This window comes from Rhipicephalus microplus, chromosome 9 (genome assembly GCF_043290135.1).
Source record: "Rhipicephalus microplus isolate Deutch F79 chromosome 9, USDA_Rmic, whole genome shotgun sequence".
Taxonomy (NCBI): domain Eukaryota; kingdom Metazoa; phylum Arthropoda; class Arachnida; order Ixodida; family Ixodidae; genus Rhipicephalus; species Rhipicephalus microplus.
This window is the reverse complement of record NC_134708.1, coordinates 52061835-52079854: the sequence shown is the minus strand read 5'-3', so window position 1 is coordinate 52079854 and position 18020 is coordinate 52061835. Positions and strand designations below refer to the sequence as shown.

The window sequence follows — 18020 nt, the reverse complement described above, 5'->3', positions numbered from 1 at the left end:
GTGTTTTTAGAAAGAGTGGTTAACGATTTAGAGTACTATAGTTGGTTACCTTGTGTCTGGCACAGCATAGCCTTAGCTGCTTTTGCGCCATAAAAAACCAAATTAACCTAACCTATAGTTGGTTACCACCTATAAATAAATACACGCTCCACCCCCAGTTTTGCAGCGCGGCTGTCATTCATCTGTGCAACAGAGCAAAGATTGACGATATACGTTCTAACCACAAGCACGATGCGGTGGTTAATGCAAATGTCACATTATAAGTTAAAGGTTCATGGTTCTTTGTTGAAAAGTTATGTTTGGCACATCAGTGCAGTGGGAAAGTCGGATGAAATTTGGCGAGAAATAACATTTTTCGAACCTGAGCTATTGAAATAAACACAAGCCTTACGGGCAAGTGATATGCGCCAAGTTGTCGTAATCTAACTGACATCAAATAAATAACCGATTGCAATTCCTTGGGACATTTATGCTAATTCAGACAGGGTTGGACGGTGATCGCAGTGGTGGAGCTTGCATTTATTCTTAGGTTGTCACCGACTATAGGTACTCTATTGTGAGAGCACAAAGCCGTCCCGTGGGCCTCGTACTTGATGAGGCCCTGCTGACAAAAAAAAAAAATATCTAGGGATTGAGCTGATGTGAGCAGCACGCATGTTATGAACTAAAGGTTCGTCGTGATAATGTAAAACATCGTGTCTGGCTTAGTTTGCGACATATGGGTCCCGAACGAAGCTTACCAGGACGTTCGAAATTCCACCCTGAAGCCAGGGACAGGAATTCGTGCCTGCGTGCTATGCTTAAGGTGGTGGTCCCACTCCGGCCGCAATCACTCCGCCTTTTATGCGCTATTTGAGGATTCACTGGGCCTACTGCGCCTCACAAAAAAAAAAAAAAAAAAACTGAATGAGCTACTCCAGAAAGCTTATTATCCCCTCTTTTCAATGATATTTGATTTTAGTGCCTGGTCGGAAGCGTTACCTAGTAGCAGCGAAAATAGTGTGAGCAACAAAAGCATTTTCGCTGTACAAGCTTCCGTCGTACTGCGAGTACGGTGAAACTATTCAACGTAACATAGCGGTATTTACTGTGCCTTTAGGCGAAGTGCCATTAAAGGTTTATATGAAGAGATATCGGACATGAACTAATTAGTAGTTTATTTACGTTGCAAAGAAAATGAGCCAAGTAATGAAGGTTTGTGTACGAATATGTTTTTAATTACATAACAGAACCATGATATTTAGTGGCTATGTAGACTACATTAGACTTATTTTCCATACGAAGCTGCTTAGTGCTATGACGAAAACTTGATGAATTATCATTGTGTCAATGGGGCAGTTTATGGCTGTACTTGGTCACGCATTACCAATGAAGCGACGAAACTCCACAAGCTGATACTATAAACTTCTATATAATGAAGCAGCAGGCCCCTTTCTGTGATTATATTAAGAGAAAATGTTTTTATCTTTATTAAGAAACCTATACGACACCCTATATTAGAGTTAATTTTTCTGCTGGCCAGTTCCATAAAAACTCGCTTTTTTTTTTTAGACGCTAACTACCAACGAGTATTGCACGTTAGTAGATACATATTGTGTCTTGTATCTTTGTGTGCTCACGAGCTTGACCACTCAGTGCTTCAAACTCAATATTTCCAATGAATTATGATTCTCACTAGTGTTTTTTTTTTGTTGGTAGCTTCATTTATTAAATGAAAAATCAAGTTGTTTTATGTGAGCGCAAACGTTCGCCGAATGTGGCGCAATTAAACCTAACACTCCAAGTACCACCATCTCGCCAATTTTCATCATATAATCCTCATATAGAAGCACCGCCATCCAGCGGACATTCCAAGGGCTAAACGAGAGGTGGCACACGCACACTTTCTTACGGCTTGCGCTTCGGGTCCACTTACAACCTTTAACCACCTCGAGTTCATGGTATATACTAGTTCGTTGTATTCATGGCACTGCGGCTCAACGCTCGCTAAACCTTTCTAAAACTAAGCAGGTTACACCCAGCTAGTATAACGTAGCAACCCTTTCTTGTGAGATAGTGCGCAATGTACATGCCAATGGCTGCTAATGGGGAATGAGAGACAGGATCATTCGGCTTTCAGTTAACGCGCACGCCGCGAACTTTTTATTGTTCAACAAAGCATAGGAGAAATCTCCCACCGGCACCACCTTGCAGGTCAAAATGTAACAGTGGTTACACACTACGACTATGACTACGGCTACGAGGGACGACCGGGTGCCGCTTTAAGGAGCTTCGCCCCTTGAAAAAAAAAAAAAAGGACGCGCTCGCGCGACGCTACATCAAGCCAGTGCCAAGGTCGCTACATCAAAAAGAAGGTTAGTGGCAATGCCAGTGCACTCAAACGCTTGAAAGCATCTGGTTGGTGTCATGTTCAATCGTCATTCCATGGACGTGAGTGAGTCAGAGACTGTGTTTGTGCGTGCGTATACGCGCGTGTGTTTACACTTTAGTGAAACGACGCCGGCTTCTGTCTGCCAGCTGTCACTGGGACACCTTTCGTCATGTCGTTGAAACGACAGTCGCACTTGGCAGATTGTATACAGGTGAAAGACGCCGCCTGCGTTTGTGCCCCTTGGTTTTCTTCGGCCGATTTCCGCCGCCTCGCGCGACATACAAGACACGCGCGAGGCGACGCTGACCATTCTTGCGCAAGCAATTTTCTCGCTTTGTTCAAGCATGAATGACCCGCAGGTCGCGGGTTCGATTCCCGGCTGCGGCGGCTGCATTTCCGATGGAGGCGGAAATGTTGTAGGCCCGTGTGCTCAGATTTGGGCGCACGTTAAAGAACCCCAGGTGGTCAAAATTTCCGGAGCCCTCCACTACGGCGTCTCTCATAATCATATAGTGGTTTTGGGACGTTAAACCCCACAAATCAATCAATAAATCAAGCATGAATGAGTGGCGCCATCTGGTGTCTTCTGTCGAACTATTGCGAGAAGGGGGGAGTGGAAGCACCACCTTGAAACAAGGGGTTAACGATATAGAGTCCTTGGTACTCAACTATAGAGGAGCTCATGGCCATCCCGTGGGACAAAAGAAAATGCAAACGTGTTTGAGGGGGTGGGGGGGTTAGAAAAGGGGGTAACGATTTAGAGCACAGGGTACTCTACTATGGGAGAGCTTAAAGCCGTCCCGGGCTGTTTGCCAACTTGCACGTTTATTGCACCGGACCCTTTGCAACTGCTACAGCTCCTAATAGGTCGGAAAATTACAGCACTTTAAAGAGACAAGGCGCCGGTGAACATGCGTTCTAGCGCCATTGACGGATGAGAGCACAGTGGTTAGGAACCGTGTCTGTTCGGAGACCGAGTCATCAATATTCATCTAGAGAAGTTCATTTCGTCGGAAACAACGATCATTTATTTTATAAGTAACCTGACATTCACTCTAGCAGATCGATGCCACTTGATACCTAAGCGGGCACCGCCAGTAGAGCACGTTTCATTGATTTTTTTTTTTTTTTACGGGTGGGGAGGAACGGGGGCACTCCGTTTCCATTATCGCCACTAAGGCGTTGCAAGATGTCCCACTCCTGAAGTTTTAAATACGAAGCACTTCTTAGCGAACTTCGGCGACTTTGAGACTATCTATCTATCTATCTATCTATCTATCTATCTATCTATCTATCTATCTATCTATCTATCTATCTATCTATCTATCTATCTATCTATCTATCTATCTATCTATCTATCTGCCTACGACTTTTAGCTCTCCTGGCCGTTTCGAAGATGGTATCGAAACCAAACTTGGTATGACATAACAAACTGTATGAAGAACATATTTGACTAGTATAACATGAAAATCGTGACATGGATTTCATGAGTGTCATGTTTTACATCTATTGGTCCTGCAGCTCTTGCGGTGGTTCAGTTCACAAGACATGTTGCAAAACTGGTACGGTATGGCATGATTGGATGGCGAAAACAAGCGACAGACCCTAACATGAAAATCATGACATGCGTGTCATGTAACAACATGTCTACATGCCACACTCATGGTGCGCTCGCAGCCGTTTCGCTAGCGTCACATTAACCAAATTTGGTATTACTGTACGTGAATGGATGACGAAGGTATGTGACTGGTGCAAACATGATAATCATCAGATACGTGTCATGTAACAACATGACTACATACCACGCTCATGATGCGCTGGTGGCTGTTTCTCCAGCTTTACTTATGCCAAATTTGGTACTACGGGACGTGAGTGGATGGCGCATGTATGATATTGGTTCAAACATGATAAGCATGAGATGCGTGTCATGTAACAACATGACTACATGCCACGCTCATGATGCTCTCGCAGGCGTTTCACTAGTTTCAAACGTACAAAACTCGGTATTACCTGACTCGAACGGATGGCATAGGTAAATGACGTATCAAAACATGATAATCACGACATGCGTGCCATTTAACAACATGACTACATGGCACACTGATGATACACTCGCGGCCGTTTCCCTAGCTTCACATATGCAATATTTGGTATTACGTGACGCCAATGGATGACGGAGGTATGTGACTGGTGCAAACACGATAATCATGAGATGCGTGTCATGCGAGAACATGACTACATGCCACAGTCAAGGCGCCAATACATTTCGACGTGACGTGGTGCGCGCGCTCACCGGTGTTCATTTCGACGCGTCACGCTGGCGTAGCCACGCCAGACGCTGGTCCTGCCATATACTCGCAGGCGCAAGCCGCACTGCTTTGGCACATGCGCGTTTCAGCGTGTCCGGCGTCCCTCTGTCGCGAAAAGTGAGAGATGCAGTGTTGTCTGGCTAATGCATCGGCGCGAAATGCAGAATGTCGCATTTCGCACCGGTTGCCGTCGGGCCGCGCCGACGGACGCTGGTTGCGCCTGGCGTCAGACTATAGAGTGCTCGCGTTGTGCTAACGTAGCGCCGCTGTGCCCAGCGTGCGTGCGCGTCAACGCTACATTATAGTATATTGGGCCCTTCATGATGCGCTCACCGCCGTCTTGCTAGCTCCACATATGCCAAATTGGGTGTTACGTGACGTCAATGGATGTCAAAATATATGACTGGTGCAAACGTGATAATCCTGACACGCGTGTCATGTAAGAAGATGACAACATACCACGCTCATAACGTGCTCGCGGCCGTTTCGCTAGCTCTACCTGTACTAAATTTGATTTGATTTGTGGGGTTTAACGTCCCAAAACCACCATATGATTATGAGAGGCGCCGTAGTGAAGGGCTCCGGAAATTTTGACCACCTAGTGTTCTTTAACGTGCACCCAAATCTGAGTACGCGGGCCTACAACATTTCCGACTCCATCGGAAATGCAGCCGCCGCAGCCGGGAATCGAACCCGTGACCTGCGGGTCAGCACTGTACTAAATTTGGTATCGCGTGATGCGACTAGATGACGAAGGTACACGATACTTCCAAACATGATAATCATGAAACGGAGGTCATGTACGGCATCATGTACCTCCACCTTGTAACGTTCTGCTGATTTAAAAGTGATATATCAACATTTCTCATTCGTGTTGCACATATCATCGATTCCCACTGTACGTGGGATCTACCAATTTTTTTGAAACCTCCATTTAAAAGAGCAAACATGCACAATGGCGTGTTTCTTTCCATCCGTATCTGGGAAATGTTTAATTAAATGCATTCTTTGCGGTGGCCTCCGTCAATTCTCAACGGTCATTGCAACTTCACATTCCTCGCAGAGTGCGGCCTAATTTTATTTCGAAAATGAGACGCCTACGATGAAACGCTCTCCCGGCCTAACAATCGGTACTTTGGTTGGCGTTCAAAAGAAGAATAAACAAAACACCGCCCACGCTGTTGCCTTTTATTACCAACAATATGGCGGATGCACGTGCTGCGCGAACGCTAGGCCACGCGGACAAGTACCAAAAAAAAATGGAGTGGTCACGTGGTAAAGAGCGTATACCCATCCTCTCGGCCAATCTCTCCCTCTCCCTCATCGCTCTCCTTTTTATTTTCCCCTAGGATTAATCAACTCAGCGATCGTCACCCCCGCCCCCTCGCAAGCCTCCTGTTTTGCTTTCTTTCGGGCGCCGTTTTCAGAAGCGAGGCCGCATGCGACATGGGAGTGCCCCTCCCCCCGCGCCACGCTTTGTTCGTGTGTCGTTTCTGCTTTACTTAACTTTTGTTTCCGCCCGCGCGCTGGCCACCGAAATGGCCGCGATGGGGAGAGAACGTGAACGACAAACGAATAACGGCCGATTCTTCGTTCCATCTCGGCTACTAGCGGCGTTTCCCCTTTCCAATTCTCCTCTCCTAATCTTTTCACCTCCTTTCTCAATTTCCTGTAGCGTTGACGGCGCGACGGTCAACGCGTTTTTGCTGTTGTCACGATTTCTTTTTTTGTTTCCGATTCCGTGGCTTTTCCTTCCTCCTTGCTACGGGCTTATAGTGGAAAGGGTTTCGTTCCCGCGATGCACGGCCTTTTTTTGAAAAGTAACGCCCGCGGGGACGCTGCGCCAGAACGTGGTCAGAAGTGACTGCCGTTGCTTGGCTGGTTGGAATAACGGCGATATGCGGTTGATCACCGCCTCCTTTTGTCGAAGTGCTTTTTTCGAATCGTTCGCCCGCGCTGCTTGGATAATTATTCCGTCTCCGTAAAACTGAGCGACGTACCTCGCCGAAAGTGACTCCGTTTTGGACGTTGCCTGCGGGGGAAAAGAAGAGAACAAGCGTGAAAGTGAAAGACAATCCATCTCGTTGGATGAGCTTCGTCATGAAGCTAGCCTGGCTGGCGTGCGTCGTCACAACCGGTGAGTTCACCGCTCGGTCACTAGGGTAGAGTGTACTAGAACTGTAACTCGGGCAAGTGTGCACGTCCACATTGGTTACAATTCTGGATTGTGCATCAACACGTTAAGCGCCGAAGCATCGACGCTGCACGTTATGAGGAGCTTAGTTGTTCGTGGCAGTACCACATGAGGAGTTTTTTTTTGATTATGTAACCAATAGCTGTGCTTTCAGTGGACTCATTGAAGTGCGATGACACGCGCAATGTAAGAATCGAGATAGGATCGCATGACAATTTGTGCTTTCATAGGTAACTATATAATTTTTCTGCGGAAGCGGCGACTTCACGTCTGTTTGACATCGTGTTGCGTTTTTGTAGATGCACACTTAAATAATGAGTGCAGCAGCGCATTAGTGGATGCAAAGTTTAGCTGTACACGTCGCGGTGGTGTAGGTTAAGGTTCTCGGAGGCTGAACCAAAGGACACAGGCTGGAATCCTTTTCGTTTCGTCTTTTCTTCTCGGGGGTTTTCTATCGTTGAGTTCGTTTGTGGAGTTGAGCTCGAGGACATACCGGGGCGCCACCTACATTATGACGTCACTCATAGGATGCCGGGTCAGTGTTGTCTGTTAGAACACAGCATTTTCCGTGTTTTTGCTGTGGACGACACCTTGCGTGCTTCCCTTTGTTTTGAATCTCAGTGCTTAGAAAGAGAAGTGGTAAGACCTGATTATAAAGGCAAGAAAACTACGAATCGGGGCCCCCGGTGGTCCTCTCGTGTCTAAATTGCATCGTAAAATGGCGACTAAGAACCAGTGCAGGCATGGGGGCGATTCAAGTGGTGTCGCGAAATCGAAGCTGCCGTATTCCACAACTACTGCCCTATATGTGACGACAAAACGATCGCAGCGTTGGCCTCTCTAGTGGAGGCCCTCGCGGCCAATACTGTCAGACATTCGCCTCTGGTACATTACTATAAATAGTTTCTACTGAAATGCGATAGCCTGAATTGCGATCCCGCTGTCGCCAGAAAACATAGTTATACGTCATGATTGAGAGCTTGTTCGATAAGCGAACATTCGTAGGAGGCCTCTGCTATGACTTCCCTCTACAGACTGTTTTCTTTGTGCAGTTCCACATATCTCGCAATTAGGGGTGACATTGATTTTAGTCAATCTGTGCATAAATCCATATGTACAATTTAAAATTTCTTCTGGTGGATAATGACATTGCACTGTTTTTGTTCTTCTCGCTGCTCCTTATTTTGTTTTTCACTTCTTTGGAATAGTAACTTGTATCACGTGCCTCACAATCTTCCTCAAAGTCTAAGCTTATAAAGTAACCTATTTCTCATTTATAAATATACGTGGCTCCTATGATTCCTTTTGCTACGTAAAACAGATCGTTTCTCTGGTTTACTAAGTACGCTTTGTAACCTCTCAAAACTACAAGTCGGGACTTTGTGTCGACATGCATCACATTAAAATATGAAAATATGCATTTTGTCTGTTTGGGACAACGACAACGTACATTTTGAGTATACGTTTACCAATTGGAATAAGTTGGGCAATGCGTGTGCTGCTTTTATGGCTTAAAAGCAACGGCATGTGCGTCGGGAGCACAGACTCAATATCGTCCCGTGTAACAATGATGAAGTTGAGTGTGACCGATCCCTATACTCTGGTATGACCAAAGAAGGACTCCGGTATGACGTATCCCTACCGTTCGTTGAGCACTATATGGAACTGGCGGAACGACGGGCCATCATGCTCATTTTAGCTTGCAACGCAGGAGCGCGAGGCTTCACGAGCTCCCCAAAGAATGCACATGACATCCAGAAGCCCGTATTTCTGCTACCAAATGCTGTGCTCTTACCTGGGGGCGGTGCCAAACCAGAAAATATAATTTAGGTTCCAGGACTGAGGCCGACTTGAAGTTACGTGCAAGCGCCTCAATGAGGTGAACACTTCGTTAGTATTCAAAACATCATAGGTACCGCGACGTAATTCAGAAGTAAAAAAAAAAGTGACATAGGTACTCACTATGGGTACAAAGACTGTGCAAAAAGCGAAGCTGCATGGTGGGCTTTCAAGAGACGGTATAGGAATACTAACACAAGTCAGATTGGCTGCTTGTATACGTAACGTACGCCCGAGCGATGCCATTGAAATAGCCGTTTAGGCTTAAGTGGTGTGAGGTTGTTGTAGGCGTAGAAAAGCTGGGAGATTTGTGCACTCTAAGATGTCGAGCGTTTGCTTTTTGAAAATGTCTTCTTTCTTCGGTTTGGTGTTCGTATAGAGTACTGAAATCATGACCATCTGGCTGTCACCAAGAGGACTCTTTAGTAAAACAAGGTTGGGCAGATAGGACACATTTATGCGTCTTCTACGTTCCTCTAATAAAGGACAAAGAATTAGTCTCATACCTTCCATGTGTGGAGTCGTACATAGCCTACAGCAGCCATCCCCTTAACAGGACCCCTCGAGTGTAACGATTCCCAGGGATGAGCCACTTTAGGACAGGTGCCTCGAAAGCCAACCAGTTTGGTAGCCAACCAGCCGGCCACGCTCAATCAGCCAACCGCTTATATAGGGAACACTCAGCTATGTCATGAGTCCTGCCAACTCCAACGCTCGTTATACGCTGCGACCCCTCCGCCGATAGAGCCACTCGGTTTTGAAAGTCGGAAGACCAACACTCCGCCGAACAGTCGAGGCCCACTTTTTGGGCTGCAGTCAACCTGGACGCATATCAACTCCACCCGGCCAGTGCGTATGCATGGAACCTAACTTCGCTGGTAGTTAGGGGACCACCCAATTATGTCACACAGACCTCCCATCGCCGCTCTCTAATGACCGACCATCAGCGTCCCCCGGAGTGAAGAGACTGTGACAACGACTCTGGTGATAGGTGTTGTAAAGTGTGGGGCTTATGTACAGTATGATGGGAAACACTCATATGGCAGGGAACATGTACAGTATGGTGGGGTTCAGTATGGTTAAAGGGAACACTAGAATGAGCACCGTTGATTTTTCTGGCTCCCTAACAGTAGCTGGAAACGTTGTTAATTCATGGCACTACTCCGTCGAATGGAGTCAGCAATGCCCACAAGCCGTAGTACAGTGGCAATATACTGCGGATCAATTGGCCTCATTATCACGAGAGGTGTGGCAACTAAGATGCGCATTGGTAGGTCCGATGGCGCATCTTGGCCCTCTGGGCTAGTATGGCTGCTTTTTTCACGTCGAAAGCGCGTCTGTCGTGTTTACTAAGTTCCTGTGTTGCGCTGTCCGTTCCGCTTTCGTTTCGCACATGCCCACCGCAGTCCTATACTAGCCGCAGTCGTCTATCTTTAAGCAGATTCTAATACTGACGTCATATCCTTCACGGAAGCGTCGTTGGTAGGTTTTTAAGATGTACCGTATTTACTCGCATAGTTTTCGCACTTTTTTTCCTGATTTTTGGGCCAGAGAAGGTGGTGCGCAAGGTAAGCAGGGATTTCGTCAGCGCATACAAAATATTGTGCCATAGTCCTAATGCACCCGGTATATACATTTATAAAGAAAGAATAAATAAATTGGAGCACAAAAAACGAAGTGTACTTGTCAATTGTCAAAGAATTAGCACGTACATTACTCAGTCAGATCCTGTCACGCGCAGTCTAGAGAGAATCAATGATCGCGAAGTCCGATTGGGAGTCATTGTATTTTCTTTAAGCGCTTTCGACAATGCTGAGAGAAACTAGGTTCCACGACACGGATTTACCGGAAGAACTAAGCATCCGCACGTAATTGAAAGGGCTTCATTCAATGGTAGTAAACTTGCATTAGAAGCGCGCACTTTTCTGCTATCTAGCATGCCGATCGCGCCGGTCGTCAAGTTGAAGTACGTACGTCCCCATCGAAGTACTTTGCGGTGGCACGCTTCCCATTTTCATCGGTGAAATTCACAACAGCGAGCTTCAAATTCACCGTATATATAATTACTGCAGCACATTGCAAGGGAACCATCAAAACGCATCGGCCAGATGGCGAAACTTAAACTTCCGAAATTGACCAAGTGTGCGTTGCAGCGCGGACGCAGAGAACGAGGCGAACAGTTGGCACGACAGGCCGACCTCCGATACATAAATACGTCCGTGTGGCGGTAGAGATTGGGAAAAACAGAGAGCCAAACGCTAGAGCCATTCCAGGGGGGGGGGGGGGGTGTTTAAATGAAAAAAACAAAAAAGGGAGCCCCGTAAGTGCCTCTCTGGGGGAGGACACCTCAACAGATAGCTCACGAGAATTGGGGGTAAGGAGAGATTAAAAAGATAGCATTAAAAGGTAAAGAGATAGAGAGAGAGGGAGAAGAGAGCGAGGTGCAGGGACAGCGAACGACAGGAGTAAGGAGAAGATAGGAAAGAAGGCCATGGTCACAGGAGTTCGCGAGGACGGGGCACCACTGGCGAGAGCTCTAGTCGGCGTCAGGAGATGGCGTAGGGCGGGCCCAGTCGGCCAGAGTTACGCTGTCGTCAGAGATCACAGGGGCACAACCGGTTGGCATGAAATCCAGCGAGCGAGTCCTAGTTCTGGTGACCCGTCAACAGGTTTGTGTACGGGTGCGGTATTCTAGGGACCCTAGTTTGGGGGAAGTCCTCGGAAGAAAGGACTTCGCACTCGCAGCCTGTTTGACTGCACTGGTCTGCTCGGCGAGGAGCGCATATGGCTGAAGCATCGGAAGGTCCAAGGTGCGCGCGCCGGCGAGCTGGCACGGGCGGTCGAAGAGCGCGAAATATGCGAGTAAATATTTTTAAATACGATAGTCTTTCTTGGTGACCTTCGACGACAAAATTTTGATCTGTTAGTCTTTCTGTCTGTGAATTTGTCTGGTTGTCTGCGGTAACGTTACCCCAAACGGCGCCAATGATATTTTAAACGGCCAACCCCATCCGCAGTGCCCACCAATACTTCTCAAGTTTCAGCGTTCATACTTGTGCGATTGCCATTTAAAAAAATGGCAGCATATCCACGGAGTGAATGATGGAGAGTGGGGCGAATAATTCGTCCGTCCATTCGTTCTTGCTTCCGTCCGTCCATGCGTCCGTCAGTGTGACCGTCCATGCGTCCATCAGCCCGTCCGTGCGTGCGTCTGTTCGTGCGTCCGTCCCTGCGTTCGTCCATGCAGCCGCCCCCGCGTCCGTTCATGCGTCCATCCATGCATCTGTCTATGTGTCCTTTCGTCCATCTATTCAACCTCCAAGTACCACCATCTCGCATCTTTTCATCATATACTCCCCATATAGAAGCACCGCCATCCAGCGGACATTCCAAGGACTAAACGAGAGGTGGCACACGCACACTTTCTTACGGCTTGCGCTTCGGGTCCACTTCCGACCTTTAACCACCTCGAGTTCATGGTATATACTAGTTCACTGTATTCATGGCACTGCGGCCGAACGCTCGCTAAACCTTTCGAAAACCAAGGAGGTTACGCCCAGCGAGTATGACGTAGCAAACGTTTCAGTCAGATAGTGCTCAATGTACATGCCAATGGCTGCTAATGAAAAATGAGAGGCGGAGAATTCGGCTTTTACTTTCTTACGGCTTACGCTTCGTACCTACTTCCCATTTTTAACCACCTAGAGTTCATTCATGGTATATACAAGTTCATTGTATTCATAGCACTGCGGCTCAACGCTCGCTAAACCTTTCTAAAGCTAAGGAGGTTACACCCAGCGAGTATAACGTAGCAACCCTTTCTTGTCAGATAGTGCTCAATGTACATGCCAATGGCTGCTAATGGTGATCGCAGCCTGCGCGTTAACTAAAAGCCGAATGCTCCTGTTTCTCATTCCCCATTAGCAGCCATTGGCATGCACATTGAGCACTATTTTTTATTGTTCAACAACGCACAGAAGAAGTCCTTCACCGGCACCACCTTGGAGGTCAAAATGTGATACGTGTTACATACTACGGGAGTTTAAGGGTGCCGCTATAAAGAGCTTCGCCCCTAAAATCGATTATTGTGCATATCTGAGGCACCATAACAACACCTCGATGTTCTGCATGTGTGCCTTTTTACTAGAGAAGGCACACACCAGTAATTGTAAGGTCTGTAGCGTTTATCACGCTGCGCTGACAGTGCAACGCAACGCTAAAAAAGGCAAGCGTTTCAAACGCTTTTCTAAGGCGACACTTGCCCGTCACTTTGCACTTGCCCGTCGCTTTGCATTATACACCTTATCACCTCCGACAGAGACGCCTTCCTCTGCGGTGTTATGCCAGCGAGTCCTCGTCAAACGACCGTGCCTCTGAAAAAGGCAATCTGGGTCAAGGCCAGCCCGCAGTCTGCCTGGCGCGATCACCTCGACGGCGTGAACACGCGCGGCGCTCCTCTGGCCCACGTGCAGTGAGTCAGTTGCGCACGTGACAGCGAGCCGGCGTCCTCGTGTCAGGTGGTCTGGCGCATGGCGCGGCGGCGCCATTGGCGGAATCTGCCCGGACGACCAGCGGCGCTTCTGATTGGACTTTTTGGTTGGACCCGGTGCAAATAAAAGAAGCCCTGCGGCGCATCGCGAGCGGCGGTCCTATGTGAGAGGCGTCCCCGTGTCGGAGTGCCGACATGTGTGTGAGTCAGCGGTCTTAGGCGAAAGGCTGAACTATGTGTTAGAGAGAAGAGCTCGGCTCTTCGAGTCTCTGTCGGCCCCAGTGCCGAAATTGTAACGCCTCTGTATATATGCTGTACATAAACCTTGTTTAACTCACCGTCGTCTCGTCCGCTCGTCTTATCAGCTCTGCGCAGAAGCAGTCGCGAGCTGATAAACATACGCTACCAAACGGCTGGTGACCTTCCCGGCGGAGTTGAAAGCAGTGGCGCCTCCGGGGCCGTGTTGGCGTCGCCGTCTTTCGCAACAGTGGCGGCTTCGGCGGGATCGGTCCGCCGTTTCTCAACAGTGGTGGCAGCGGTGGGATCGGTCCGCCGTTTCTCAACAGTGGTGGCAGCGGTGGGATTTCGGAGGTGGCTTCTCAACAGGGTTGGCTTCTGCGGGATCGGTCCGTCGTTCTCAACAGTGGAGGTCAGCGGCGGGATAGGCCCGGCGCTACGCAACAGTGGTTGGCAGCTGCGGGATCGGCCGGCGTCAGCGACATCGATGCGGTGAGTGCCTGATGTTTTCCCCTCAGTTCACCAGACTACTCTAGCTCAGGTTGTAGTAGTTTAGAGAAGGGCTGTGTGAAGCATTAGAGTGAGCTTTGATCGTTTCAAGCAAAGTCGAAGTGCTTTGAAACCAAAGTTAATGCGGAGGGGGTAAACACGGGAGAGTGAAAAATTGCTTGCGCGTCTTGCTAGTTGACTTATAGTGGGTCATTCATGGTATATACAAGTTCATTGTATTCATAGCACTGCGGCTCAACGCTCGCTAAACCTTTCTAAAGCTAAGGAGGTTACACCCAGCGAGTATAACGTAGCAACCCTTTCTTGTCAGATAGTGCTCAATGTACATGCCAATGGCTGCTAATGGTGATCGCAGCCTGCGCGTTAACTAAAAGCCGAATGCTCCTGTTTCTCATTCCCCATTAGCAGCCATTGGCATGCACATTGAGCACTATTTTTTATTGTTCAACAACGCACAGAAGAAGTCCTTCACCGGCACCACCTTGGAGGTCAAAATGTGATACGTGTTACATACTACGGGAGTTTAAGGGTGCCGCTATAAAGAGCTTCGCCCCTAAAATCGATTATTGTGCATATCTGAGGCACCATAACAACACCTCGATGTTCTGCATGTGTGCCTTTTTACTAGAGAAGGCACACACCAGTAATTGTAAGGTCTGTAGCGTTTATCACGCTGCGCTGACAGTGCAACGCAACGCTAAAAAAGGCAAGCGTTTCAAACGCTTTTCTAAGGCGACACTTGCCCGTCACTTTGCACTTGCCCGTCGCTTTGCATTATACACCTTATCACCTCCGACAGAGACGCCTTCCTCTGCGGTGTTATGCCAGCGAGTCCTCGTCAAACGACCGTGCCTCTGAAAAAGGCAATCTGGGTCAAGGCCAGCCCGCAGTCTGCCTGGCGCGATCACCTCGACGGCGTGAACACGCGCGGCGCTCCTCTGGCCCACGTGCAGTGAGTCAGTTGCGCACGTGACAGCGAGCCGGCGTCCTCGTGTCAGGTGGTCTGGCGCATGGCGCGGCGGCGCCATTGGCGGAATCTGCCCGGACGACCAGCGGCGCTTCTGATTGGACTTTTTGGTTGGACCCGGTGCAAATAAAAGAAGCCCTGCGGCGCATCGCGAGCGGCGGTCCTATGTGAGAGGCGTCCCCGTGTCGGAGTGCCGACATGTGTGTGAGTCAGCGGTCTTAGGCGAAAGGCTGAACTATGTGTTAGAGAGAAGAGCTCGGCTCTTCGAGTCTCTGTCGGCCCCAGTGCCGAAATTGTAACGCCTCTGTATATATGCTGTACATAAACCTTGTTTAACTCACCGTCGTCTCGTCCGCTCGTCTTATCAGCTCTGCGCAGAAGCAGTCGCGAGCTGATAAACATACGCTACCAAACGGCTGGTGACCTTCCCGGCGGAGTTGAAAGCAGTGGCGCCTCCGGGGCCGTGTTGGCGTCGCCGTCTTTCGCAACAGTGGCGGCTTCGGCGGGATCGGTCCGCCGTTTCTCAACAGTGGTGGCAGCGGTGGGATCGGTCCGCCGTTTCTCAACAGTGGTGGCAGCGGTGGGATTTCGGAGGTGGCTTCTCAACAGGGTTGGCTTCTGCGGGATCGGTCCGTCGTTCTCAACAGTGGAGGTCAGCGGCGGGATAGGCCCGGCGCTACGCAACAGTGGTTGGCAGCTGCGGGATCGGCCGGCGTCAGCGACATCGATGCGGTGAGTGCCTGATGTTTTCCCCTCAGTTCACCAGACTACTCTAGCTCAGGTTGTAGTAGTTTAGAGAAGGGCTGTGTGAAGCATTAGAGTGAGCTTTGATCGTTTCAAGCAAAGTCGAAGTGCTTTGAAACCAAAGTTAATGCGGAGGGGGTAAACACGGGAGAGTGAAAAATTGCTTGCGCGTCTTGCTAGTTGACTTATAGTGGGTACGGCAAGTAAATTGTTAACAGGGGCAAACAGCAAGAGGCTAGTGTGAACGATGGAGAACCTTAAAGTGAAGGAACTCATCGAAATTTGTGAGGAACTCGGCATTACTCTGGGCCGGGCGAAACGAAAGCAAGCGATCCTTGAGATCATGAAGGATGAGGGAGTGTCGGCTGAGGAAGTCGATGAGGCCTGGGTGGATATCAAAGCACGCCGTGAGGAGGCTGAAAGGCGCGAGGTAGAAGCTCGCGAACGTGAGGAGGCTGAAAGGCGCGAAGCTCGCGAACGTGAAGAAAGGCGAGAAGCTCGCGAGCGCGAGGAGGCCGAGAGACAAGAGCGCCTAGAGATGAAACGACTAGAATTGGCAATCCTACAGTGTTCGCAGGCGCCTAGCGTAGCTTCTCCGACGATTCAGGTCAGCGGTTTTAGAATTCGTGACCAACTGCCACCGTTCGTAGTAGGCGAGGACATGGCGAAGTATCTCGTCAAGTTTGAACACGTCTGTGAGCGAAACGCTTTGGAGCGGCCTCTTTGGGCGCGGAACCTGCTAGCTCTTCTTCCCGGCGAAGTGTCCGACGCGATAACTTGCTTGTCTAGGGAAGCGTTTGAGAGCTATGACGAGGTTAAGGAAGTGCTCTTGAGACGTTATAAGTTGTCACCCGAGGCTTTCAGGCAAAGGTTCCGGTATGCTGAAAAGGGGAATGAGTCACACGTTGACTTCGCGTTTCGTCTTAAAGCCGATTTAATTGAATGGCTCAAGGGCGAAGGTGTTTATGACGACCGCGATAAAGTGGTGGAATGCGTTGCATTGGAGCAATTCTACCGCTGCATCGAGGAGGATGTTAAACTTTGGCTGCAGGACAGACTTGGGGAAGTACAGTTAAATAAGGCAGCTGAGTTAGCTGAGGAGTATTATACTCGCCGAAAGTTGCATAGCAGGGCAGTGCGCGTTGAAAAAGATGAGAGAAAAGAGGGCTTTTCAAGGAAACCTGATCAACGGAAACCCGTTCCGCACCGTAATTTCAAAAAAGACCCATCTCTTACTAAGGACAGTGTAGGGGAAGGGCAAGCAGAAGCGGAGAAATCGAGTGAGGTTTCTACCACACAGGCATTTGAATCGGAAAACAAACGGAAGCCGCTAATCTGCTACAACTGTAAAAAGGAAGGGCACATCGCGAGAAACTGTCAGGAAAAGTTTGCCTTCGCAACGATCCGAGAATCAGAAAAAAACATGCGGTTGCTGGAGCCGTATCTCCAAGAAATTAGGGTCAATGAGAAAACGTGCCGAGCACTTAGAGACTCAGCGGCAACCATGGACGTTGTCCATCCTTCATTGGTGTCTCCGGATGACTTCACAGGAGAATGCGCGTGGATCAGGCAAGTCGCCGAGGAGCAGAGCGTTCGCTTACCAATCGCCACCGTTGTCATTGAAGGCCCGTTCGGTAAGCTTTGCACCGAAGCGGCTGTGTCTGCCGCGCTGAATGGTCGTTTTTCTTATCTTTTCTCCAACAACTCGGAGCAGCTTCTCAAAGAGCAGGGCAAATCGTTCTTCCCCAACTTAGCGTGCATGGCTCCCACGCGATCGCAAGCGCGAAAGCTTTCGCGGAAGCTTGACTTGGTTCCATGCGGTGAACTCTCAAGTGACCTTGTCGGCGGGTCGACGGAACCCCAGAAAGGAAATTTTCCGCATGAGTCATGTGAGCAGTCACGCGAGCGGCCCGTCGCGGGAGCGGCCGGCGCGGTATGCGCTGGGGGAGACGACGTGGCGCCATTGAGTCAGAGCGAGAGGGTTGCAACGCTCTCGCCTGTAGCGGAAAGTTGGAGCGAGCTGCCGAGAGTTGATCGAGAGACGCTCATTCGAGGGCAGCGTGAGGATCTCTCGATTGAAGCGCTAGTGGAAAGCCAAATTGAAGCGCGAGTGGAAAGCCAGAAAAACGCGGCAAAAGTGCTGTCGAAGGAGCACTACGAGAAATCGGGGAAGAAGCGCGCTTTTGAAGTTGATAATCAGGTAATGCGGCTGCAGCCACCCAAAAGGAACAAGCTTGAGGTTGATTGGGAAGGGCCCGCCAAAGTATTATCGAAGCCTTGCGATACAAATTATGAGGTGCAAGTAGGAAGGCGGCAGCACAAAATTTACAACTTGATGAAACCCAATGTTCAACATCAAG

General features: G+C 49.1%; 1 protein-coding gene across 1 annotated transcript in view; it reads left to right on the top strand.

Moving 5' to 3' along the window:
* Positions 1-6524: 6524 nt before the first annotated feature.
* Positions 6525-18020, top strand: part of LOC119163826 (uncharacterized) — a 124335-nt gene continuing 112839 nt past the window's right edge. Inside the window, exon 1 of the mRNA XM_075873653.1 lies at positions 6525-6817. Within this exon, the coding sequence (XP_075729768.1) occupies positions 6769-6817 (49 nt within the window). The 5' untranslated portion in view covers positions 6525-6768. The remainder of the gene's footprint in view (positions 6818-18020) is intronic.